Genomic DNA, 27,559 nt, shown 5'->3' on the forward strand with positions numbered 1-27,559 from the left:
CTTGTATGCAAAGAGCACTCTGAATCTTGCATATATGGTCGATTCACAGCGATTTTGGAATATAAGTCTATGTGCACACAAGACTCCCTTCTTCCTTGCTGGTCCTCCAGTGGAGAGAAGGGAGATTTCCTCACAGGGAGAGGTGCAGGCAAGTCCAGCACCTGTCTTTCTAGGCAAGTCCCACTTCTTCCTTGCTGGTGCCCCAGAGGGGAGAAGGAGAGGGGCAGGCAAGTCCAATGCCTGCCTTGCACACAAGTCTCCCTTGGTGCCCCAGGAGGAAGAAGGGGGACTTCTGCACAATAACAGGGGCTAGACTTGCCCCGCCGCCTCTCGTTGCCACTGCTGCCTCTTGTCGGCAGCTTGCTAAGGGGTGGGCATCCCCACGGTGCTTGCTGGGTGCTTGTCGGGCCATCCGGGGCTTGTGTGGTGGGGGGCTTGCAGAGGTGGGCAGGAGTGGTGGCTCAGCGAGCACCCAGCAGGTGTAGATGGAGGTCAGTTCATCCTTACCTACTGACACTACACCCTCCCAAGTCTCACAGAAGCCACCAAATCTCTTTAATGTTACTGCTTCTGGGAGGGAAAAAAAACCTAGTAAAGATCACTGAGTACTGGAACAGTCCTCTGATAATATTACTTGAACAGCCATACCCCAAAATACTGTGGGGAAGAGCTGGTAAAATCTTTCACTGTGACTGGAAGAAGGTAGAGCTTTCAGTCACAAGACTACACACTCTCTTTGCCTTCTTCCCTTTCCCCACCCTGGTCTTTTCCTTATATAGAGAGCTTGGGGAGACATGTGTCAGTTCATGCAGATGCACAATCTGTGTCTCTGTGTCCTTCTGACTCTCAGAATCACTAATGAAGCTTCAGGATGGTCCAGATTCAATTTGTTCTCCTTTGGAGGAGCCCCACTTCAATTTGTACATCTCCTGAATCTTTCTGAATGATTCCGATTTGGTACTGGAATCAGAATTTGGCCAAATCTGTTGGACAGCCCTAAATTAATTAACAGAAAAATGAAGAGACCTTAGTAGTATGTATTTCCTTGAAGGACAAATAAGTCATACGTGAGTGGAAGGATTATGTAAGGTAATGTAAAGATACATTTGGAGTAGTGTTTCCATGCATATGGCTTCTTATGCAACAAATAAATAAGAGGACTCTTCTGGTGAGCTTTTCTCAAGCTATCAGAATATGATGTAATCTCTGGATTCCCCCCCCCTTCCCAGCTCTACCCTTCCCTACTTTTGAAGCACAAAATTATTTCTGAATGACAAAAAAGGCTGTGATTTTCCTAGTCTGCCTTCACACACACACGCACGCACACACACACACGTCCTACCTGTGGAATTTTGTAGAAACCTAAAATATCTGCAATACGAGAAGACGTATCAAAGCCAAGTCCCCCAATGATGGCTATGACTTTTTTCTGTGTGTCACATTTGTAGTTGGGAACAAACTGATGTGATTTGAAGAGCAGGTCCAGAGTAGCACGATAGGTCATCTTTTCATCGTAGTAGCTGTCATGGATGTGGAACCCAAGAGTCACATTGGACAAAAACGGGATTCTCATTGATCTCATTCACAGCAAAGGCCAAGGCCAGGATGTGCTGGTAGAATTTTGTTGTCACACTGCAAATGGAGCGAATTTGCTATATTAAAAGGATGTTCTGCGGTATGGTAGTTGTATCGCAATACCAGCTAATTTCTCTTAACTGGTTTGGAATGATGCCCCCCCATCACTTTGTTTTTTCTCCCACTTTATATGCCAGAATACTGTTTGTTAATTTCACTACATTGGGAAAACAAATGTAAAAACTGAGAGAAAATGTTTTGTCTCACTCTCTGCTTCTTAGCCTTTGTTTATTTCCCCTGCAATTTTTTCAGGAAGGAACCTTTTCCATTCTGAATGAACAAAGACCAGAAACATGTTCCTACATCTGTATCACTACTTCATATTCAAAACCCAAGCTTTTTGGGAGACGTATGAAACAATATATAGAGTCATTGCCACCTCTAGTGTCCTTCAAAGAGCGTCTGCATCTTCATACCTTTATTATTTCTGTGGACATAGCGTCATGCCTGAGCAGGAGTGGAAATAGGCTGAAGTAAATAGTGTATTTATTTCATTTTTATACCGCCAATACCCAAAACTCTCTGAGCAGTTCACAAAATTAAAATCCCAAGAATACAACAAAAAATACAATATAAAATATAATCGATTAAAACTACAGAATAAAAATGCAACCAGAGTAAAACCCAGGAGCAGTGCAGATATTCAAAATGCAATAGCAGATTTAAGACAGCAGAGCTAAAATAAAACCCTGGAATGTCCCAGTACAATACCTTCCACTAATTTTTTTTTTTTTTTTACCAAAGTGTCCCATGCCAGTAATAATCCCAAATTCCTTTCAGAAATACGTTCATAAATACATTTTGATGCTGATGTATATTTTACATCTCCATGTAGAGATTTCATCAACTACAACTTTGAAATCAAATTGCAGTAGCAGGGACGGATAAGTTTGAAGATGAAAAAGTCATATTAAGTTGACAATAAAGATGCTTGAGGAACCCAAACTTTGGGAATTCTTTTTTTTTATATAATATTTTTTAAAAACAAAACAAAACAACAACATAAACACACAATAGACATACAGTAAAATATCTCTTACGATTATAAGGTATCTACCTTTGGTTCCACCTACACAACAAATGCTCATTATTATTCTCTAACTCTTATCTTGGTTGTATATCATACATTGAGTTCACAGACATTATATTATTTCAACTTTGGGAATTCTTAAACGAAATGACCTATATGGTGATCTACCCCTCTCAGACTAATGTGTATTTTACATGTCTCAAAATGTTCTTGGCAGATTGAAAATGTCACAATATGCATTTAAAGCAAATGTTGAGAGAAGTTACAAAATTAGTCTGACCTGGACATAAATAACTATACTCTAAATGCCTCCATGTGTATTAAATTCACCTTTCCCCTTCTACACTAGTAAGAGCTGCACACAAATGGCCTCTCAGAATTCTCCACCTTACCTCTGGGCAGAGAAACGGGGCTGGGGGGAGGGATTCACTGCATTTATCCAGGGGGAGGAAAAAATTCTCGAACCATTTCTTGTGGGTTGGGCTCACCATAACAGTGGCAATAGCACAGTTCTCCCCCCTCTCACCATTAAATCACAAAAATTATACAGATGCAAAGAAAGGGGTCGGTGGGAGGATGTGTGTGTGTCCTGAATTCATAGCTATATCCTGCTTGTTGTTGCTTTAGCCATCATCAAAAATGACATCTGATTGCCCATTCATGACTCTGCGCAGACACCCCCCCTTTATTTTGCAAAGTTGATGTGGTTTGTGCAGATTTCCCACATTTAGGTAAGTTTTATGATGAATGATAAAACTGACTCTGAGAAATGTTTCTTTTAAATGGCTTTCTCTCCCCCCCCCCATGATTTCCAATGGATGTTCTGCAAAGAGGTTGTACACATATGGTGGCATGCAAATTTGGTGCAATTTAATGCAAACGCACAGTCACTCTCCCCACCCTCATGCCACATTCCAAACTGGAAGAGTTCTCATTATGGGAGAACAATGTCTATATTTATTGTAGAGACAGCGGCATGCACAAGCATGAGAACTGATTGGGATGGGTGGGGAGATAATCCCTTACTCTGGAATGGTAAACAGGTTCTGGGAAGGATGATTCTTGAAGAATATTTCATCAAAAGAGTAAGTGATCTGAGAAGAAACCCCACCAATAAGGAGGCCACCTGGTTGATACCACTCCTGTGGAACAGCGACAGGAGCATCCATGGAACACTGCATGGCATCAGCTTTGCAGAGCATATTAGGGAGCAGAAGCTGGAACACAAGTAGCCAGAACATTCTAGTGCTGACATTTCTCTCTAGACACAGATGCCCTTGTGTTCGCCCAGAGGAACAACCTGACTAAATGGCATATCTTGAGTACTAGCTGAGATGGCAAACACTCCAGTACCACGTGTCGATGTTTAGATGAAAAGAGGGAAATTTTGGAACATAAATGACAGAGCCCTGCCTACCTCTTGCCATGACTGCACTGCTCCATGGCACAGCGGGGTCATTTATTACCACTATCACACTTCCTAATTGCTTGCATCATGCTGCCTTCTGGAAACCTTTGGGGCTTTGTCCAGGCAAGCAAATTATAGCAATTCAGATAATACCAATGGGAGACAATTCGTTCTTCAGCTTTTGGGTCTTGAGTGGCTCACTTGGTGGCAAGCATACTGTTTCTTCTTTTCTTTTTCCAAATCTGACCTCAGCTCTCCTCTGCGCCCTGGAGCACAATCACATAATGAAAGAGTTGGAAGGAACCTCAGAGATCATGTAGTCCCTGTTCATTGACAGATGATTAAAAGATTGCAATAGGGAGTCAACACCAACACAAATATCCACATCAGGTTGATTGGGGACACAATGCAACAGTAAATCCTGAAATCCTGATTATTGGCATGGTTGACATATTTAAATTCAAAAGAAATATTTCCTAAATAAAAATAAAAATGATAGTGTTTGTTAAGTGGTGGCTGCAGAGGAGAGCCACAACTCCTTTATGAAGCTTCAAATATCTCCTTAACAAACACACTGATGTTTTCTAGACTCTGCCTATTATGCTTTGCCACAAATTTTCCCTCTGCTGCTGAGTAGGGATGTTCGAAAGTCACTTACCTTTTCGACGGGGTGATTCGCGGTGGGGGGGGAGGTGCTCCGCACCTCCCCCTGAAATCCTAACCTGGCCGGCTTCACTTCACAGAGATTCCATGGAGCTGCTGGCCGGGGCCGCCCGCAGCTGGACATCTGGCCGCTGGGCAGCCTGCAGTGAAAAACAAACAAACCGCATACACAAATGGCGGCGGCTACAGTGGCCGCCATTTGTGTTCCCCTTTTTTCGCTGTTTTAGCCTACGTAAATATTTACGTAAGCTATTACAGCGAAAAAAAAGGGGAATGCAAATGGCGGCCGCCGTAGCCGCTGCCATTTGCATACACAGTGGTGTTTTTTTTCCTGCAGACTGCCCAGCGGCCGGATGTCTGGCTGCAGGCGGCCCTGGCCGGCGGCTCTGTGGAATCTCCATGGAATGGAGCCAGCCGGGTTAGGATTTTGGGGGGAGGTGCAGAGCGCCTCCCCCCCACCGCGAATCACCCCATTGAAAAGGTAAGTGACTTTCGTACATCCCTACTAACAATAAGTCGTAAAGGGAAAATGTTTAGATCCATTTCCCATCATGAACAGGACAAGGGCACTCCAACTCAGCAACATTGTGCACTCCAGATTTAAAACAGCATTGTGGCAATAATGTTCTGTGCCATGTTCTATGCTGTGCAAACCACAATTACTATTTGTTTAACCTTTGAACATGTGCCAAATGGAATCACCACCTAAATGAGTCACCAGAACACTTTGATGCTGTTCAGATCAGAGAGTTTACCTTGTTTGTAAGATTCTGAGCCCCCAAATATTTATCTATTTATTTACAATATTTATATACCGCTCCACATCAGAAGATTTTGGAGCAGTGAACAACGAGGTAAAATAATAAAATACAAAGTTAAGAGAGTCAAAACATTTTTTTTAAAAGACAAATCCCAATAAGGTGGAATTTAATGAACCCATACCCAATTAGTTAAATAACTGGCAAGCCTTTTTGCATCGAGTTATATGATAAAGTTCAGTTACCGATGAAATCCAAAGTATGAATCCTTCCTGTGCCATAAACTCAAAAAGTAACTCTCTGTGTCTCTCTCTCCCTCTCTCTCTCACACACACACATGCACACACACACACACACACACACACACCAGAAGCACACACAGTTATTTTGCTCATACTGCACAATAAGGAAATATTAACCTACTATGCAGGATTTTTTTTTTCAGAATTACTAAAATAATTTTATATGTGAAAATGAGCATTCTTGAAAAAGTACACATTTTCACCATATGTGAATATGCACATTTGCAAAAAATGTGCATTTTCACATATGCAAATATGAGCATTCACAAACATGGGCCTGTTCACACATACGCAAATATGCACATTTTTGCGATCGCCATTTTATTTCTCAAATAATGGCTACTGAGAAGCTCGATGAGACTGCCGGGGTGAGTGCTGGCGATTTGCCGAGCATGGGCAGTGGGTGAGCAGGGGTAGGGGTTTGGCTAGTGGGACTCAGGGGTGTGGGCAGGGGCAGTTCTACCAGATTCTAGGAATGGCGGAGAATTTCTCCACGAATCTCCAGGAGGCAGAATGCCAATGCATTCGGCCCCCCGAAATTGGTGGTGAAATTCTCCGCCGGCCCCCCACGCCCCCCAGGAGGGGACTTACCTCCTGCGAATGGCCGTCTCGGCGGCGGGTCCCGGTGGCGGTTCGGCGGCGGTTCGTCGGAGGCGGCGGCAGCGGCCGGTCTTCTGACCAGCTGCTGCCGCCGCCATTACAAAATAAAAAAGGAAAGTAAAAAACACACACACACACACCCGTGATAGGCTACGTAACAATTTACGTAGCCTATCACGGCTAGATTTCCAAAGTAAACCGTCACGTAGCCTAACATGGGTGACTTTGAAAAAAAAAAAGCGCGTACGCAAATGGCGGCCCCCATAGTGCACCGCCATTTGCGTTCCTTATTTGGTCCCTGTAGTCTACGTAAAGATTTACGTAGACTACGGTGAAAATAAGGGCAATGCAAATAGCGTTCCCTTATTTTCGCCGTAGTCTAGGTAAATCTTTATGTAGACTAGACGTGCCAAACTAAGGAACGCAAATGGCGGCACCCCATGGGCGCCGCCATTCGCGTACGTGCTTTTGTTTTTTTTTTTTCAAAGTCACCCGTGATAGGCTACGTGACGATTTACATAGCCTATCACGGCTGACTTTGGAAATCTAACCATGATAGGCTACGTAAATCGTTATGTAGCCTATCACGGGTGTGGTTTTGGTTTTTTTTACTTTCCTTTTTTTTTCGCGACCGGGTAGATGGGACGCTCCTCCCCGGCCTGAATTTCGGCGGCGAGGCAGGGCGCCTCCCCCCCCTCGCCTGAACTTCGGGGGGAGAACCGAAGCACCTCCCCCCCACCGCAAAGCAAGCTGCGGGACCAGGTAAGTCCCTTTCGTCCATCCCTACCAGATTCCCAGATGGAATCAAGGACCTGCACCATCTCTACATAGGTAGGTTCACAGCATGGGTGAGCTTATGAGTGTTAAGGAGCTGATTTTCCCAAAACATCAGAGCAAATCCTTGTCTGCTATCACATACATTTGAGCTCAGTCCGAACTCCTCAAAAATTCCAATTAGACTAAAGCACACAGATTAACTTATACCATTCCGGTGAGATAGGACTGATTCTTATCTGAAGGATTGTCTCATTAACCTTCCTGGACCCTAAGATCATCCTCAGATGGCCTTCTCCGGCTTCCAGGAGGGAGTTTGCACATTTTTGCACATGTACATTGGCACAAATTCAGAAACAAAACAAATCTGATTCCATCAGTGTGTGGACGATGGAACAAAAGGTGCCTGATAGTCCGCAAATATAGATACAATGGATTTTATGCAATTTGTAGGTCCCTAATTCACGCGCGCACGAACACACACACACACACGTATATAAGCTTGGGGGTTTTGTTGGTAGTGGTATCCCTAGCAAAGGAAACCCTTCCCTTATCTCCAATAACTCATCAGAGAGATACAGAAAGCCTAGGGTAAGATCATAAGAACACAAGAAGAGCCATGCTGGATCAGACCAAGGCTCCATTCAGTTTGCACAGTGGCCAACCAGCCAATCAGCTGTCAACCAGGAAACCATAAGCAGGACACGAGTGCAACAGCCAGCTAGTTCTCTAGCTAGTGCTAGCAAGGAAATCATAGAATCATAGAATAGTAGGTTTGGAAGGGGCCTACAAGACCACTGAGTCCAACCCCCTGCTCAATGCAGGCACCCAAGTCACAGCATCCCTGACAGATGGCTGTTCAGCCTCATCTTGAATGCCTCCAGTGTGGGAGAGCCCACCACCTCCCTAGAGAACTGGGACCATTGCCATATTGCTCTAACAGTCAGGAAGTTTCTCCTGATGTTAGCTGGAATCTGGCTTCCTGTCACTTGAGCACAGATCTAATCCATTGTCTACAATTGGCAAATTTAAAGTTTTCCAGTTTCCTTTTAGTCCCAAAAGCAGGGGCAGGTAATTATGGTCCTCCTACTTGTGGTTATGCTGAACCACAACTAAGCATCATCCCTGATCATTGGTGCTGCTACCTGTGGTTGATGGGAGTTGGAGTCCAGCAACATGTAGATGGCCATAGGTTCCCCACATCTGCCCTAAAGTAATTTTATTAGGACTTTTAGGGTGAAGTCCTACAGCTGCCTTCGGAATGTGTGTAAGTGCTGCCCTTCTTGCAGAAGGTAGGGATGGATGGCAGCCTCCCCTCCCAGGTCCTCCATGTGCCTGCTGAGCCACTGTTCCCACTTGTGTGCCCCCGGACTCATTCACACACACCCTGTGCTCGCTGAGCTGCCTGCACCTATCCTGAGCCATCTGTGAGCACCCGTCCTTCCTGTGGTCACCATTTTGCTAAAAAACATGGCGACTCGGGAACTTCCATAAATTTAATATTGCAAACATGTTGGCGGTAAAGGCCCACGTATACAACTTTACAGGTGGGCTTGGCCGGCGCAGCCCCAAGGCGCGAGCATGGGGGGGCATTAGACTCTTGGACATGTATAGATAATAAATACCTTTCACACGCGCGCACGCACACACACACATTACACATTAGCCAACTAGTTTCCTTAATTGGCATGGGGAGACCTGTGAAGTCTTCAAAAGACTCTTGGGAAGTCTTTGAGATAGTAAGAAAGACATCACAAAGAGAGGGAGGGGGGAGAGGATAAGCTTACACACAGTCTCAGTGAACAGAGCTGATATCTAGACCACTCACAGTGAATGCTATCTCCAGTACAGGTGTGAATACTGTTAAGAAGGTATGAACTTTTATGGACTGTAGATGGTGAATGTCTTGGTCTAATCCTCAATACAGGGGTAAACTTCTATCAGGGCAGTAACCTTTCAAGCTACATATGTGTGTGTGGGCAGGGTGGGGGTGTTTAGGGGAATCATAGAATCATAGCATCATAGAATAGTAGGGTTGGAAGGGGCCTACAAGGCCATCGAGTCCAACCCCCTGCTCAATGCAGGAATCCAAGTCAGAGCATCCCTGACAGATGGCTGTCCAGCCTCGTCTTGAACACCTCCAGCGTGGGAGAGCCCACCACTTCCCTAGGTCATCGGTTCCATTGTCATATTGCTCTGTCAGGATGTTTTTCCTGATGTTCAGCCAGAATCTGGCTTCCTGTAACTTGAGCCCATTATTCCATGTCCTGCACTGTGGGATGATTGAGAAGAGATCCTGGCCTTCCTCTCTGTGACAACATTTCAACTACTTGAAGAGCACTGTCATATCTCCCCTCAGTCTTCTCTTCTTCAGGCTAAACATGCCCAGTTCTTTCAGTCTCTCTTCATAGGGCTTTGTTTCCAGTCCCCTGATCATCTTTGTTGCCTCCTCTGAACCCTCTGCAGTTTGTCTGCATCCTTCTTAAAGTGTGGTGCCCAGAACTGGACACAGTACTCCAGATGAGGCCTAACCAGTGCTGAGTAGAGGGGAACTAGTACTTCCTGGGATTTGGAAACTATGCTTATATTAATGCAGCCCAAAATAGCATTTGTCTTTTTTGCAGCCACATCACATTGTTGGCTCATATTCAGCTTGAATCGTATGTGAATACTCATGCATTATTATTTTTAAAGCACTTCATGTACACGTCTACTTGTCAGGAGAATGTTCTCATTGTTCCAACACGTGAAGCCAAAACTGAAGCCTGAGATGATAAATCCAAGATCACCTCAATAAGAACTAGACCTATCTCATAGTGGTGGGGTTAGTGAACGTTAGCGAGAGAGAGTATTTACTTATTTGATTTGTACTCCACCTTTCTATCAAGAAAAAACTCAAGGCAGCTTACAGTCATAAAAGTTGGGGGTGATTGCTGATACTTATGTTTCTATCTCTCTGTCTGTCTGTCTGTCTGTGCATGCGTGTGTGCTAGGGATGCTGGAGAAATCCGCCGCAGACTCAAATGAGGCGGGATTCCAAAGAATCCAACCCCCGGAGTCCACAGCGAACCAGCCACACTCACCCCTGGGTCTGGAGGAGCTCCTGCGAGGTGGCTTTCCAGCTTCCTATGGAATGTGATATGCTAATAGCGGCTGCCATTAGCTTATTGCAGGAAGGTTGCAGCCATAAATGGCATATTGTATGCCATTTGCGGCCGTAAAGCACTTACTTTTACCTAAATGTTGCCATTAAAAGCTGCAATTTAGGTAAAAGTAAGTGCTTTACGGATGCAAATGGCACAACAATGACCATTTATGGCTATGATTTTCCCCACAATAGGCTAATGGCACCTGCCATTAGTGTATTGTGTTTTATAGGAAGCTGGAGAGCCAATCTGCCAACTCTAGCAGACACGGCAGGGCTCCAGAGGATTCCGCAGGGCCCCAAGCGGCCTGGATTGCCCCATAACGGATGACCCCCCCAGACTGGACAGTGGCAGGTTCATACATCCCTAGTGTGTGCCACAGAGAGAGCGAGAGAGAGACGGGGTTTCCTAAAGCATGTAAGGTGATTGTTTGTTTTTCTTTTCTGAAGATGGTGAGTTACTTCATAGCCAAAAGATGGTCATAGTATTATAGGCCAGTATTTGATGCTGCCCAGACACCAGAAGGACTGAGTAGTGGTGCAACAGGAAGCTTGTTGGGAATGAGCCCAAATGCTACTTTATGTAACAGAACCGGCCAGTGGAGCTCATAGAAATGAGCTCCACAGGCTTGTCCTGTTCTGCAAATGAACATTTTGGCTCATTTCCAGGGTTGCATTAAGAATCCTGGTGCTCTGGCAAGGGGTCCCGCTGGTGCAACTAAATGCCCGCTGACACATAGGCAGCACTGGATACTACCCACAGCACTGGAGGGGTCTTGCAGAATTTCTGGTCTGGAGATGTTGAAAAGCCCTATCTACTTCCATAGCAGTAATGTGTCATTTTAATTTCTTTCAGCTATTGCCTTTAAGGCAACTTTTCTCATCAGTATCACCATAATGACTGGACAATGGAGGCCTCTTTACCTTTACAAATTTTGGAGTGAAATGATATCATCCAGGAAATACCACTTTGGCCTTTGAACTTGGAGACATAGACCCCCTCAGTGCTCTGGATGTCTTGTGTGACTTTGACCTGAACACTTTCCTTATACTATTTGGATCCAGTATTTGTAGTCTTCTGACATTTACTCTGAAATAAAGACATCATTTTATGAAAACAGATGACTCCTCTCACTTACTCTCTTGGGTCATTTGTTGGCCACTATGTTCCTAATGGAACTCAGGGCTTCAATATCCATCATACCAACTCTACTATTATTTACCCCATTAATTATCCCACAGGGAAATAAAGATCTGGGTGTAGGAATAAAAGGGCATTTGAAATAGCCTCTTATCACATCCTCAGCTGAGTTTCTTCTGGGCAAAAATATACAGCTTTCTAGTTTCAGCATGCCATGTGACCCAATTGTCCCCATTTACAGAGATTGCTTTAGTGTTGCTATAATTGGTCAGTCACTACCCTTATATTTTTGCCCTCTGAGGGCATTTGGGCAATGCCTTCTAAAATGTTGTTAATATGTGTGTGAATGGATTAGATCCCATTGAGGATTTATCTCTCTTATCCAGCAGTTGAACAGAGCATATTGAAGATGGTGAAGAGCCTTCACCCATATATATTATTTTTAATGCATTCCACCATTTATAGTTGGCATTTTAGGGCAAAGACCAAGGCAACTCTCGTAAGACAGTTAAAAAACTTGGAATACTGTGTAAAGTTCTGGACACTGGATACACTTAAAAAGGATATTGTAGAGTTGCACATTTTATTTCCTCCTTAAGCTTGCTTATGACATAGACTCAGTCATACAGTTCAAAATATGCAGTTCTGGCCCTTTTGCTTTTGCTTTGTCTACAGATTTGCAGATTTGGACCAACTGTTCCAACTTAGGGCATAGGTACTCTGCTGCTCATATCTAGTTGCTAACAGTAGAGTTGTTAAGTTGTAAAAGAGGAATAAAGCTTTGAAAAGAATCCCTTTGTCTGTGTCTGGACTTGGCTACTGGATTAGACTGAGAGAGGCCTCCAAGGAGCCCTTGACACACACAGTCCAAAAGAATAGCACTCCCAAGCAATGCCTTTAGCTCAGTGGGTTGAGACAACCCGATAGCTCCAGAAGAACCTACTATAGAAACACAAAATACAAACATAGGAAGAAAGCAGAAAAATAGTTGACATTAACTCAGGCCTTTCAGATTCATAATTCAAAGGTTGTTGTTTTTTTTTCCTCTCATTTCACAAAGTTGATCCAGGATTTGGCCTAAAATGAAGAAACCCACGGATGATGTGGCAATGTTTATATATATTCTGTCAGTGGTCTGTAGTTAAGTGGAGAGCCATAGTCTATATTAGGGATTTAGAAGAGATTTGTTTGGTTCGCATTAAAAAAATAAATCCACCTAATTCACACATCCTAAACAAATACATAGGGATGGCATGGGTGCCTGATTGGAGCTGGAAGTCCGGTGGAATCCCCACTGCCCGCACACCGCCAAGCCGTACCCGCCAATCCCCTGCCCCAATCAATCCCCTCCCTCACACTTGCTGAGCTGTCTGCATTCACCCTGGACCCATCCACAAGCACCATTTTGCAAAAGAAAATGGTGATTGTGAATATGCACACATCTGGTCTTATGCAAAAAATGTATGCAAGATTACAGGCCAGTCTGAGTTGGGCAAGCAGGAGATCTGCAGACTGACATCTGGGGGGCTGAGCTGGTGAGAATTCACCAAGCTTCGAGCCCCAACCAGAATCCCGTGACATCCCTAGGCTAACCTGCTTTGGGTTGTGAGGATTAAGACAGGGAGCTCATGGCCAATGTCAGGGGTTGGCCTTGTTGGGCTCATGCCTTAACCCATGGCCAGGCATGGGAGCACTGCCAACACATAGAGCAGTGGTTCAAAAGCTCAGGTTTGGGGGTCAAATCCAGCCCTCTGAGGGCCCCAATCCAATCCTCTGGGGATCCCCCCTTCCCCAGGCCCTACCCCTTTCCCCTGACCACCAGTCATTTGGTGGTTTCCCAGCTTTTGTGTAGTTTTCCCCTGTTCTAAAAGGTCAAAAATGCCTCTCCTAATGCTTGGTTCCTGGAAGTAAGAGCTTCACATTAAAATAGGGGGTTTGGATTTTGGATTTTTGACTTCACCACTTTTTCCTTCAGTCTGACCCCGCACTGGAATGTTGCCCTGGAGAGCTTCTCCAAAATGGAATTTGGCCCTTAGACTGAAAAGGTTCTGCACCTCTGCCCTAGAGCCTTCTGAACCTCCTCCCCATCCCTCTCTTCCTCTTTACTGTCACTGCTTGTTCCTCTGTGAGCAGCATATGAGCAGTAACATGAGTGAAGAAATACAGCAACATCCCAAACCTCCCTCATGCACTCACTCTGGGTAGTAGAATGGATTGGGCCCAAAGGGAGAGCACATTTGACTGGGCAGCAGTGACAAAAAGGAGGAGGTAGGCCCACTCAGCATGGGAAGCCAGTGAGAGCATTTTGCCCAGGGGCTCTCCAAAACCTGGAGCTGAAGGGCCATAGAGGTAACTTGCCCTGAGCTCACTGGAGGTAGAGTGGGATAAAAATCTAATATAAACATCTAAAGACATAAAATATAGATAGGGGGGAGATGAGAGAGAGAGAGAGAGAGAGAGAGAGAGAGATGACAGATGATAGATAGATAGATAGATAGATAGATAGATAGATAGATAGATAGACAGACAGACAGACAGACAGACAGACAGACACTGGGGTAGTGTCATGTTGCTTTGTCCTCTCCCTCCACAATCCACAGACTCCAGGAAACAAGGCTTTGAGCTACACTTCTTTATTAGTTAATGACTAACTTCTTTGCAAGTGCAGATTCTAGGAAACTCTCAGACTGCAATGAAACAGCTAATCCACACATCTATGAATATCAATAGAGGTGATGAAGTGGGCGTTAGAGAAGTTGCCAGCAGTCTGAGCAAGAGCTTTTCAGCCAGACTAGCTTCGAGGAAATGTCCCTCCCTTAGGGTGGCTTCCTCCAGTGCTGACTTATATGAGTGGCCAACCTGGCAAAGCATCTGAGCCCTGCCCCTAATTTTCCCTGTTTCACTCTGTGACGGACCTTAGCATCCTTCAAGTCACAATCCTCACTCTCCTCATCCTCCAAAACCTGGTTCTCATGACGGAATAAAGGGGGGGGGCTTTCAGGGGGGGCCATCTGTGTGTCAAGGTCTTGGGAAGAAAATCTTGCCATATCTGAGCTCACTAGGGAGGGTGCCTCCTCCTGTTCTGGCTGTTCCCCAAGTGAATCTGAATCTGAGCTGCCAGACATCTCACACTCAGATTCATTCCTGACAGGTAGAGAGAAGAGGTATTTTCCCCAGTCCAGCCTCAACTGTGTTTACTGGGACTGTGCTCAGCCTCAGCCAAATATCCAAGATACACCCTCAAATGTGTCAAAACAACTCCTGCCAAGTGCAATAAATAGGGAAGGAAATTCTTGAGCCTTACATCTCAGCATGTATGGTTGAACTAGTGGACCAGCACAGCACCAACTTCCTCTTTCTCACCCCACAAAGGAGTAAGGAGGAACCAAGGGGCAATGCCTCCCCCAGGGCTCTTACCATTTTGCTCATTCAGGCTCTCTTCAAACCAGTAACTGAAACTAAAAAAAGAAGAAGTAGGAGTGGAGGAGAACACCCATCAACAAGAAGTTCTGGCCAAGATATTTTGTGTCCTCTACAGGATATGTAAAATGACAGACCTGACCTATGTCAGTGTGTTGTCTTGCACAATAGTAGACAGATGTATCTTCAGCTTTCAGAGCATCTATCCTTAGTTTTGCTGTAGAATCACTAGTGGAGGGGGCCACACGTCCCTTAAATTCATTGGCGATCTCTGGAGAATGTCCAGTTCTGAAGCCTGCTATGTAGACAAGGCCTTTCCCAGTGGCTTGACGAACCCACAGCATGTGGTGGCTGTTGATGTCATATCCAGCTACTACACAGTCCAAAGTTATGGAACTCCCAGGCAATGCCTTTACTGTACTAGGTTGGGTCAAAATAATGGATCCAGAAGTACCTGCTAACAAAGCATGACATAAGAACGCTGGAAAATACAAGTGGCGACATCTCTCTGGCCTTCTAGATTCACATTTTACAATGTTTCACATGCCACAATCCCATCCCCAGGATTCCGTCTAATATGAATAACCCCATCAACAATCTTGTGATGGTTGAAGGCAGTAATTCCTGAATAAGGTTTGTCTGTTTTTGTTTGTTTTCATCTCTCCTTGAGCAGATATTCCAGGTCTATATGGGAAAAGATATTCCAGATAAAGAAAGAAAGGGGAAACAAACAAAACAAAACAAAAATGTGGTGAACTTAAATTGGCAATTTTGATAAGGGTCACCATAAGTGGAGTCATGACACTTACATTTCATCACAAAGAGCTGAAATCTAGTGCTGAAAATTTACAAAATCTACGTTAGGAAAGTTTTTTCTCACTATGTTTTAATTTGCATCCCAACATTTACAGTTGTAATAGGGAATCAAGATCATACTTACTGTGGATCGTATCAAGTAGATAATTATATGTGTGCCAAAGTCCAAAATATATTTGTATTTCTTACTCACCAGGCAAGAAGAGCCACAGGACAGGGAAGATATAATAGAAGAACTGCATAATAACAGATTGATCCTGCCTTTCATCTATTCCTTGTGGAGACGCTAAGCAGAATTAACAGTGTGTCTTTATATAATCCAAGGCATACAAATTAGTTTGCATTTCAGAAATGTCCCTTCTCCAAATGTCCATTCCCACCACATTATCTTCATTCACCATATCAGGCTTTTTTCAGCAACGACACTGACAGGCCAGTTTCTTTTCAGGTTGCAAATATAGTTAACATTGCTGTAGCAGGGGAAAGATGCTACCATAATGTTTAAATCTGGCCTGCTACAGTCCATTCCTCTACATTCCAACCAGTTTGGCTATTATTATTATTATTATTATTATTATTATTATTATTATTATTATTATTCTAGAGTAAATTAAACTTTGTTTAGAAAAAGATCAGAAACTAGGGAGGGTGTTTCCATGCACCACAGGTGTGTCTGGAAGGGAGTTATGTTGCTTGTCACAAACAATATCCACAAAATGATGACACGTCTGTCTAGTAATTAGTAAAGCAATAGGCATGTACACTGAGGATGGTGCATTGTATTTCTCCTACATTCCATATCCTTGGACATCCCCACAAGCAAAGTGCAAACTTTTTCAGAACTAAGGGCTGTGCCCAGGAAATGGGGAGTGTACACTGATAGCAGAATCAAATTATTGCAGGGAGAGACTTTGTCAAAATAAATACTGCCAAGAATAACTAGAAGACCATTCAAAAAGGTATTGACAGGCATCTAGAGCAATCTGGGACCTCACAGCTTTGGAATGTAGCCAGAAATTTCAACTTGATGGAATTAGGGAAATCGGTTCTACTGGATATAATTTCATTGACAGCATTCTCCCAACTCTGATGGATCTTCTGAATAAGCTGCTTGGTTCTCAATTTCTATACTCCCCATCCCACCCGGGCCACACACACACACACACACACACACACACATACACACGCACAGAGAGAGAGAGAGGGGGAGAGAGAGAGAGAGAGAGAGAGAGCTTTTAGTATCCCTCTTAATTCTAGTCAGGGGTGGATTGGGGTTTTGTTTTGTTGTTTATAGATTCCATGATAAGCATGGGTCTGTCCCAAACTATTAGATCCATATTATTATTCATAATGTTAGATTCATAGCTTGCTTTTCCACAGGAATGTAGGGATGTATGAAAGCCACTTACCTTTTCGCGGATTCTGTTCATGGTGGGGGGGAGGCATTCTGTCCCTCGCCCCAGAATCCTCAACGGGGGGAGGCAATCCTGTCCTCCCCCCCGGAATCCTCGACGGCCAGCTGTGCTCCGAGGTGGCTCCACAGAGCAGCCAGCCAGGCCCAGGCCAGGGCCATCCACAGCCAGATTTCCAGCCGCGGAGGGCTCTGGGTAAAAAAACAACATCAACACATGTGCAAATGGTGGCGGCTATGGCCACTGCCATTTGCGTTCCTTATTTTTCACCGTCTTAGTCTACGTAAATATTTACGTAGACTATTACAGCGAAAATAAAGGGGAACGCAAATAGCATAGTTGGCGCTATTTGCGTCCCTTTTTGTTTCGCCGTTTTAGCCTACATAAATATTTGCATACTTTTTTTTTTTTAACTGGGAAGTGATAGGCTACGTAAGTCTTTACATAGCCTATCACGTTTCTGTAAAAAAAAAAAAAAACAAGACTGCAAATGGCGGTGGTGGTGGAAGACCAGCTGCTGCTGCCACTGCCGAAGCCACATGGCAAGCCGTTCCGCCACAGATTTCGAGGGGCCAACATTCGGCCTCACCCAGATTGTGGAATTCTCTGACATCCCTACAGGAATGTGTGGCCAAAGCTGCTCACAAAAACTGAGTAAACATCTTGAAAAGGGGTCTCATGGATCTAAGTGGAGAGGGCATTCCAGACTTTTGGTGCCACCACTGAAAAGGCTTTGTCCCATATGCCCACTTGTCAAACCTCTAATGGTGATGGTGCAGAGAACACTACAGATATGATGGGTCATATGCACCATTCAGTGTTCTATACAGGGTGGTTATCATGTGGGTAGTTGGTCCTTTCATAGTTGCTTTGCCTTGTCATGGATAGGGTTTGGGTTACAAGATTTGAGAAATCGCAGGGCTGGAGGACCAGTGATGGTTGCCCAACCTGGAAGCTGATAGATCCAAATGGTTTCCTGACTCCCCACCCCTCCACCCTGGGAAATTTACTCTTGGTATGGCTGAAGCAGTGGAGGCTGGTGGCTCCAACTATGGTGGGGCTGTGAATCCATTTTGGTTTCAGTCAGAACCCACCAGAGCTCTAAAGGAGCCATCCAATGGCATAGAGAGCTTCAGCTATTGGTCAGTATAGAAATGAAATAAATAAATCCAATGTGCCAAATTCAATCCCCAAACTAGGTTCATCACCTTGGATTCTCCTTTAGAGTTCTGGCTGATTCTGAGTGAAACCCAGAGTGGGTTCACAGCCCCACCGAAATTGGAGCTACCAGCCTCCACTGGTGTTTGTAGTAGTGTCTTCAGAAAGCTGAAGTGGCAGGAGAATTGTGAGCACAGAAGCCAAGGAGAGAGATACAGATATTAAAATAACCAGTCATCTCATTGTCAATGTCAGCAAATCTCTAGGATGATTAACAGGAATTGCAGAAAGAACCAGGTATCTCAGTTCTACATATTCTTCTAGCCACATGGTGGGGCAACAAAAACAAAAACAAATCAATGTGAATCCCAAGACTGATCTCCATCTCCAGTGAGAAATGCATCTCATTAATTCATTTACATTCCCTAATGCCATTTTTTGGCTATACAATTGTAGCTGGTTGCTCTTATAGTACTGAAAACACTGTGGTGTTCTCTTTTCTTGTGCCATTGTTCTGCCATATGACATCTGGGATGTGCTTCTATAGTAATCAGTATTAAAACTTCTTCATGATGATAGAACTTATTAAGCAATCTTCTAGTTCCTGTGTTTGTTGCTGATTCCTTAAGGTAGGTGATAGCAAAACAATGGACAGTGACACCCAGAATTTTGTAAGAGGGAGAAGAAAATGTTCAGATGGTCTTTCTTGGAATAATGGTGGAAGCTTGCATTGCTTATGTATCACATTCATGTCCCACCATTTCTCCAGCCATCATGGAGCTACTTAATGGGGACTATCCCAGTTTATCAAGAAATCAGGAACAATATCCCAGCTTATTTCCCATGTATGCTCTTTCTCCTAATCCCACAAAGAGTTGGAAGGTGTGACACACTTTGGAGCAAACATGCATAGAATCCTGCTGTATCATATATATTTCAGAGGAAGCATGCTTATGTATGTCCAGTTGTCAATAGTCATACTGAAAAGTGATTAACACTGACTGGATCATGCCCTTATGTATTTTAAAAACAACTGAAAATGTTCAGAAATTGAGACAATCCACTAGGAGAATGCTCTTCGTCTACCTTCATCTTACATTTCCTTGTTATGTATTTTCAGTTTCAGACAAAAAAAAAAGCCTGGTCCAATTTTTAAAATATTGTCATTTTGAATAGCTTTATATTACCTTAATGAAAAGCCAATATAACTAGGTTTTGTTTGTTTGTTTTTAATATATGGTTCCTGATTTGCCACTGGAACCTCTTTGTGACTGTGGACATATAACTGGAATTAAGGCTACTTCTTCCAAATTTACTCAGCATTCGTTATCTTACAGATCAGTTTTGAAAAGAAGCCATGAGATCTGAAAGCAATACCACCGTGGTGTGGAAGAATTCATCTTGGTAGGTTTTCCTGGGATCCAGAAAGTGAAAGTTCTTGCCTTCCTAACCATACTGGTAACCTACATGCTGACATTGTCTGGCAATCTCATGATCATATTTTTAATATGGAAAGATTACCAGCTTCATACCCCCATGTACTGGCTCCTTTGTAACCTATCTTTCTCAGGACTGTGCTTCACTTCCACCATTATCCCCCAAATGATGTATAGGGATGGGGGAGAATTTCTCCCCGAAACTTCGGGAGGGCGAGTGCCAACGCATTCGGTCCTCCGAAGGTTCGGGGAGAAATTCTCCACCCCCCCTGCCCCCCGCCCCTCCCCCCAGGATGGGACTTACTTTTCACGAATGTCGCTCCCGGCGGCGGGTCCCGGTGGCGGTTCGGCAGGTCTTCGTCAGGGGCAGGGGCAGCAGCCGGTCTTTCAACTGGCTGCCACCGCCGCCATTACAAGAAAAGTAAAAAAAAAAACAAAACACCCCTGTGATAGGCTACGTAACGATTAACATAGCCTATCACGGCTAGATTCGCAAAGTCAGCCGTGATAGGCCACGTTAATCGTTACGTAGCCTATCACAGGGGCGTGTGTTTTTTTTTACTTTTCTTGTAATGGCGGCGACGGCAGCCGGTTGAAAGACCGGCTGCCGCCCCCGCCCCTGATGAGGGGGAGGGGAGGTGGAGAATTTCTCCCCGAACAACCTTCGGAGGACCGAATGCGTTGGCACTCGGCCCCCCGAAGTTTCGGGGAGAAATTCTCCCCCATCCCTAGTGTAAAGGTCTTGGGAAGAAAGTCTTGCCTTATCTGGGCTCACTGGGGAGGGTGCCTCCCTCTGTTCTTGCTGTTCCCATTCTGATTCCAAATCTGAGCTGCTACATGCTCCAATTCATTCCTGACAAAAGCTCTGCCAGCTGGAGCCGAGTGCAAAGCAATAGCTTAGAAAAGGGGAAGACATCCACTTACAACTAATAGAGCTGGTCATATGTCACTGCACATCTTAGCCCAAAAATGAATTTTCAGTACCAGGCCTGAGCTCACAAAGAAACTGAAATTTAAAGCCCTTTGTGTGCATCCATTTTTGTAAACTGTCTTGGTTGGTTCCAACAGCAGAATAGAAATACAATAAAATAAATGCATAAATAAATGGAACTAGTACTTCAGATCAGGGTTGGGAATTGGTGGATCTCCATGTGCTGCTGGACTCCAGTTCCTATCAGCCCCAAATACCCTGCCCAATAGTGAGGGATGATGGGAATAGTAAATCATCAGCATCGGAATGGCTATAGGTTCCTTACCTCTGCTTTAGATCCCAGTTAATCGTTAATCAAAAGACCGGCTGCCGCCCCCGCCCCTGACGAAGACCTGCCAAACTGCCGCCGGGACCCGCCGCCAGGAGCAACATTCGTGAAAGGTAAGTCCTATCCCGGGGGGTGGGGGCGGGGGGGCAGAGAATTTCTCCCCGAACCTTCGGAGGACCGAATGCGTTGGCACTCGGCCCCCCAAAGTTTCGGGGAGAAATTCTCCCCCATCCCTAGAAAAGGGTAGATCAAAAATACGTGTCTTCACATTTCTAAGAGTTAAGAAAGTGGGAGCCAATTGAAGTTCTTGGGGAGCACATTCCACAGTTTGGAAGCAACACAGGAGAGAGTCCTTTCACTTGTGCCTGACAATTCGACCTCTGTGGGTAATGGCACCCTTAAAAGGGATCTAGCTCTATAGAAGACCACTGGCTTTGCATGCAGAAGGTCCTGAGTCCTGTTGTTCTCATGTCCTACTTGTGGGCTTCCCATGGGCAGCTGGTTGGCCATTGTGTGAACAGAATGCTGGACTAGATAGGCCTTAGTCTGACCCAGCATGGCTCTTCTTATGTTTTTTATGTCCCAGGTTCAATCCCCAGCACCTCCACATAGGGCTAGGAAAAAAATCCTGCCTGAAACCTTGGAGGGCTGCTGCCAGTCAGTGTCAACAATAATGGGTATGATGGAACAATGGTTTGACTCAGTATAAGGCAGATTGCTATTTCCCTGTGTTCCTTTTGTACACAGTTTCTACTTTCCACCTACCTCTGAACCTTTTCCAACTACCAAAGGAAACCCTTCCTGTCTCCCAAAGATTTTAAATAAGGAATGTGTGGGGAAGCCACCTATGATGGATCAACTGTGAATGCTTTCAGGAAGAGCATTCTAACACCATCCACACACACTGGGGTTTCCTCATTGCAATTAATATATTTTCAAACTCATTGAAACGGGGCCCAAGTTCCTGTCATTCCAAGCAAAGGCCTGTTTGTGAGATACTTCAGTGCCACTAACCTGCTGGCAGATGTCAACCAGAGAAAAGTTCACCCTACTCCAGATATGACTCAAAATGAAAGTGATATACCTCTGCTGGTTTCTCATGTAGGAAATGAGAGACTGATGGCTTGGGGCTGGGGGCTGGTAATTGAGACTGGACTGGGGGACTTGCCTCCATTTCTAAACCTCTGCTGCCATCAAATGGCCACTTTGCATTACAATATCCTCATCTTTAAGTTATTTCAGTTCACTGCTTGACCTGTTTAAATTAAAAATAAATAAATATATCAATTGGGCTCTAGCAAAACTTGAGCTTGTTGACATTCTCCAATATCTTCCTCGAAGCTCGTTCTGACTGGTATCCATATTGGATTGTGGATTGGAGATTTTTGCATGATGTACGCAGTAATCAAACACGTTTGTGTTGTTGCACAAATCATCTCACAAGCTTGGGCATGTGTGGACTGCAGATTGCATTCAGATCCATGTTTGTTTTGGGGAGGTGCAAGTTGAATAAATTCTGGTCAAAAACAAACTGAAACTAATTCCTCGCCCATCCCTATTTATACCCCATTGACCAGGCAAGATTGGCTACCAATGTGGCTTACACCTGAAACGCAACTCAAAGGTACACTATATTAAGGCCTTGCTGCTCATTCCGCGATCAACAAAATTTTGCCATGTAATATCACAAAGGTGGGCCTTCTCAGTAGTGGCACCCATTTCTCTGGCTTGTAAACAACTGCAGTCCATCATACGCTGCTCCACCTTACTGCCTTTTGTATGGTTTTGTATTGTTGTCATTTTTTTAAACTGTTTTTAATTTTACTTATTTATTTATTTATTGCATTTATATCCCACCATTTTCCTCTTGCAAGGAACCCAAGGTGGCTTACATGATCCTCTTCCTCCTCTCCATTTTATCCTCACAACAACAACCCTGTAAGGTAGGTTGGGCTGAGAGTCTGTGACTGGCCCACAGTCACCCAGTGAGCTTCCATGGCCGAGTGAGGGCTAGAACCCAGATCTCCCAGCTTGTAGTCCAACGCTCTAGCCAGTACACCGTGTTGGCTCTTAAATATATTTGTTTTGTTGTTCTAGTTGAAATTGTTTTTAATAGTGTTTTAGGGTGCAATCCTATTGAGATAGATGGTCGCCTCTGACTTCCTCTGAAGTTGGAGGTGAACGCCTATCCAACGCAGGGCAACTGAAGCACAGAGGAGTAGGGATGGGTGGATCACTTACCCCGTTCCAGGTGGGGGGGTCCGCAGGGGGGAAGGTGATCTGTTCCTCCCCCCGGAATCTGTCCAGGCCGGCTCCGCTCCACCTTGATCCTGCAGAGCCGGCCGCCAGCTCCACTTCACTGGTGAAAGTCAATACGCCATTTGCGGCCATAAAGCGGGTAGATTAGCCTAAATGCAGCCATTTACAGCTGCGTTTAGACTAATCTACCAGCTTTATGGCTGCAAATGGAGCCCACTACATCATTTGCGTCCGGAGCCTGACTTACAGCGATATGGCACAGCAATGGCTGCTGGCTGTATCGACATTCGCCAGGGATGTGGCCGGCTCCGCAGGATCAAGGCAGCGATGGATCCGACCCAGAAGGATTCCGCGCGGAGGTGGAGGTGAGAGGTCCCCATTCCACCATGGGCCCCAATGGGGCCGGATTCTTGGAATCCGGCCTCATTGAGGTCTGTGGCAGATTTCTCTCCCGTCCCTACAGAGGCGAGGATTCCCTCCATGGTGCAGCTACCCTGCAGTTTGCCTTAGATGCGAGAATTCAGGCATCTAAGTGTGGCTTCTCAGAGGAGCTGGAGGCTGGAAGCTGCATAGGAAGCTGTCTAAAACAGCTTCTGCCATCTCCTCCCCTCCCTACCCCTGGGAATGCCCCCTTTTCACCCTGTCTGTGCTCCATGTTATAAGATAGAGGGCCAGCTACCGCAGTTGTCTCCATCTGGCTATGAAGGGAGCACAGTTTCCTCCTGGCTATGAGCTCATAGTGCTGTCTATGAGCTCAGAGCTGGGAAACCAAAAAATCCTACCTCTCCCAGGCACTGTCTAGGGGACATAGGATTGCTCTCTCCATATTGTATTTAACTGTGATTTTTCATATTGTATGTGAACTGCTTAGAGATTTTTAATGTTAAGCGGTACATAAATATTATTAAACACAGATAGATGATAGATTAGGTAGGTAGATAGATAGATAGATAGATAGATAGATAGATAGATAGATAGATAGATCCAGAGGGCAGGAGTGTAACAATCTCTTCTGGTGACGGTGGCAACATGAGAGGCTCTATAGCTCAGTTCATTGTTTAATCCCTGGAATCTTCAGGTAGGGTAGGAAAAGGCTCCTGCTTTAAAAAGAAAACAAAGAAAGAAAACCTAATAGAAGTGCAAATAACACTCCGCCCCCCGCAAAAAGTAGGGATGTGGACTGTGTAAAATCCACTCCATCTATGTTTCGGAGATTGTCAGGCATCTTTCTTTCCATCATCGGCCCACAAACAGATGCGGATATTTTTTTCGTCATGTGGAAAAAATACAGAAATAACTACATAAATATATACGTATTTACGGACATTTTACATAATTTACCTCTGTACGTAACATTTAGTGTATTGTTGTCCCCCATTCCATTCAACATTTCCTCAGCAGAACCTTACATATTTTTCTAGGGATTTATATGCGTACATTTCAGGAAAGGAAAAAAAAATCATCCGAAAGTCCACAGACTCTGTGCAGCGTGACGGGGGCCCTCCGCAGTGGATTCCGCAGGTTGGATTCCTAGAAATCCGAGCTCATTTCAATCTGTCTTGAATTTCTCCAGCATCCCTACCCAAAAGACATTTCTGTCGACCCCATCCCCCCCCCCAAGTGTGTGATATTCTCTCTACTTCCACAGTGGATGAAGGTCCAATGTGTGTGTGTGTGTGTGTGATACTAAAGATGCCATTCCATAGAAACAGCCTTTCCATACATCTAATTGCAATGGGTCAAATCTGTAATAAATCTGATGGTCTCTGAGATGCAAATGGAAAGACACAAGCTCTCAAGGCTCAGGATGTTGCTTATTAGTTTCATGCCTGCCTCTAAATTAAGGTGGGTCTTTCGGCATTGGCCACAAGGTGTCCCCACAACACCTCGCAACAATACCAACATCTCATAGACATAGTAAGGTAAACAGCGTTGGTGTCAGGAGCGCCCTAGCGGCCTCTTTCAGTACACTCCAATAGCCAACTCAAGACACAGACGGAAGGATTCTTTTCAAAGCTTTAATCCTTTTACAACTTAATGACTCTTTCAGATGCTAATCACCAGTGACTAAGCAAGGAACAGCAGAGAGGCCTAAGCTTCAAGTAGACAGTTGATCCCTGTTTGAAGGAGAATTGCTTGAAGACCCTGAACTTATGGGCTAAGGAGAGATCCTTCCTCTTTCCCTTGGGTCCACGGGATGCGGCTGTTGCTTGCATGCCAAACGGGCACTACACCTCCTTTCCGTGCCCTCCATCGCTCGTTGCTCCCTGCATCTGCGTTGAGCGTCTAGCAAGCCCCCCTCCTGCACCCTCTTGCTGCCAGGATCACTATCTATCTCAGGAATGCCGGCAGGAGGAATCTCTGCCAGCTGCTGTGCCTGTGAGGGATGAGCGGGTTCCTCTCCCATGGATTGCTGATCCTCCTCAGAATCAGAACTGCTCTGGGGTTCTATCGGCTCAGTTCCCACCCTGACAGTTGGTGGCATTCACAGTATAATTTGTAAGTGTGGAAGGCAATCATCACCATCTACGTTTCCCAGGCACCCCAAAATAAGGAGCACATTTCTTTCGTTAGGACACTTGGCATCCTACTCTTCAATCCCCAGGTGCTTAATATTCTTGCCTTTCTTGCTTGTCCATCATCCATTGCTATAACCCTTGCTGCCCCCAGAAATGAGCCATAAACACTCACAGATAGAAGGAGGGGATCTTTGATCACCTCTGCAAAAAATGTGTCAGTTGCATCGTTATGGTTGAATACAACCATTTTGCAACCAAGTCAGGGGAAGGGGGAAGAATTGTGGGGTGTTACTAGTCTGAAACACAACCTTTTGCATTCTCTTCTGTTTTCCTTTGCACTGAACCTTATTTAACTCCTAGGGCAAAATCCGGCACTGGTGCTCAGCTGAAGTCACCGAAGAAGCGCTAGTATAAGCCACCACTAGTGCAATGCCAGAAGTTTGTGCTGGTGCGACAGGTTTTCCTGACAGGCCTGTCAGACCAGCATATGCTATTGGTGTTGTGCTAATGATATGTCTACACTGATGGTGGCAGTGGAGTGGCAACATTAGCTACTGTCCCTGGTTTATTTATTTATTTTTGGATTATAACAACATTTATTAATGTATTAATTTATACTTTGGCCTTTCTGGACCAAAGGTGGTGAACACAGTTTGACTAGCTAACAAGGGAATGGGGGTGGGGACACACTACCATATATACAGATGGTTTGGGGGGGGTGTTGTTTTTAAAGCTCCATTATATAACATATACAGTTTTTAAAAGCTGCAAAAAAATACTAAAAACAATATTTCATTTAATATTTAAAAAGGAGGAGGAGGAGGGGAGAAGGAGGAGGCGGAGGAGGAGGAAGAGGAAGAGGAAGAGGAGGAGGAGGAGGAGAAGGAGAAGGAGAAGGAGAAGGAGAAGGAGAAGGAGAGGGGAGGGGAGGGGAGGAGGAGGAGGAGGAGGAGGAGGAGGAAGAGGAAGAGGAAGAGGAAGAGGAGCAAATGTTTCCTTCTAGCAAAGCCTGTTTATTGTGTGTGTGTGTGTGTGTGTGTGTGAGCGTGCTCGTGTGTGTGTGTGTGTGTGTTTAATGGTGGTGGTTGGGAAAATGTAACTGTAGAAATACTTACTAGGTCATCACTGCCCCTATACTCCAAACCCTAGGCTGAAGAGTACTAAATGAGCCTATAATACTCCCTCTCCCTCTGATGCTAACTGCTGCAGATATCCACAAGAATCACATATCTGGCCGTTACTAAGGATGTTGTGAGTGTGTGTGTGTGTGTGTGTGTGTGTGCGTGGAGTCCAATGAACTCCCCCTCATCCACCCTCCCAGACCATGCTCACTGAACTGCATGGTGCTCACCGTCCTGCTTGGCAAGCACCCTGTGGCTCAGCAGCACCCAACAGCTACCCGTCCTCCCTAGCTGTTGTGTGCAACAATGTGTGCAACAACAGCGGCTCAGACACTTCCAGGTAGGTAATGTTGTGTACTTGGTGGCTGTAGAGGGGCCAGCTACACAACATTACAGGCATGAAAGCATCCGATGGAGCACCTGACAAAGCCGGGCACAGGTGAGTCCATCCATCCTTATCTGTTGATAAGAAACACATTTTCCTTTCATCTCTTTCAAAACATCACCCTCCTTAGCCAGCAATATTGGAGGTAGCTTTTGAAGCTAGCTTGGAATCCATTGAGGGTGGCCACCACAGTTTCCATGGGGGGCAGGCATTGGTGATAGGTCCCTCCTTGTGACAGCCCATGATCCCTTAGTGATCAGGCCTTCCCCATGTCTAAACGGCATTTCGGTCAACTGGTAACTCCAAAGCCCTATTGCC

At 45.0% G+C, this 27,559-nt stretch overlaps 1 protein-coding gene across 1 annotated transcript in view; it reads right to left on the minus strand.

Moving 5' to 3' along the window:
* Window positions 1-169: 169 nt before the first annotated feature.
* LOC146342621 (olfactory receptor 6X1-like) overlaps window positions 170-27,559 on the minus strand; it is a 28,715-nt gene continuing 1,325 nt past the window's right edge. Inside the window, exons 2-6 of the mRNA XM_084807937.1 lie at window positions 27,087-27,147; window positions 4,275-4,339; window positions 3,692-3,807; window positions 1,336-1,520; window positions 170-570 (exon numbers count right to left, since the gene is read on the minus strand). Of these exons, the coding sequence (XP_084664063.1) occupies window positions 170-570; window positions 1,336-1,520; window positions 3,692-3,807; window positions 4,275-4,339; window positions 27,087-27,147 (828 nt within the window). The remainder of the gene's footprint in view (window positions 571-1,335; window positions 1,521-3,691; window positions 3,808-4,274; window positions 4,340-27,086; window positions 27,148-27,559) is intronic.

The sequence above is a fragment of the Heloderma suspectum genome, chromosome 6 (assembly GCF_057233095.1).
Source record: "Heloderma suspectum isolate Gila_16-S chromosome 6, 16-S_ref, whole genome shotgun sequence".
NCBI lineage: Eukaryota > Metazoa > Chordata > Lepidosauria > Squamata > Helodermatidae > Heloderma > Heloderma suspectum.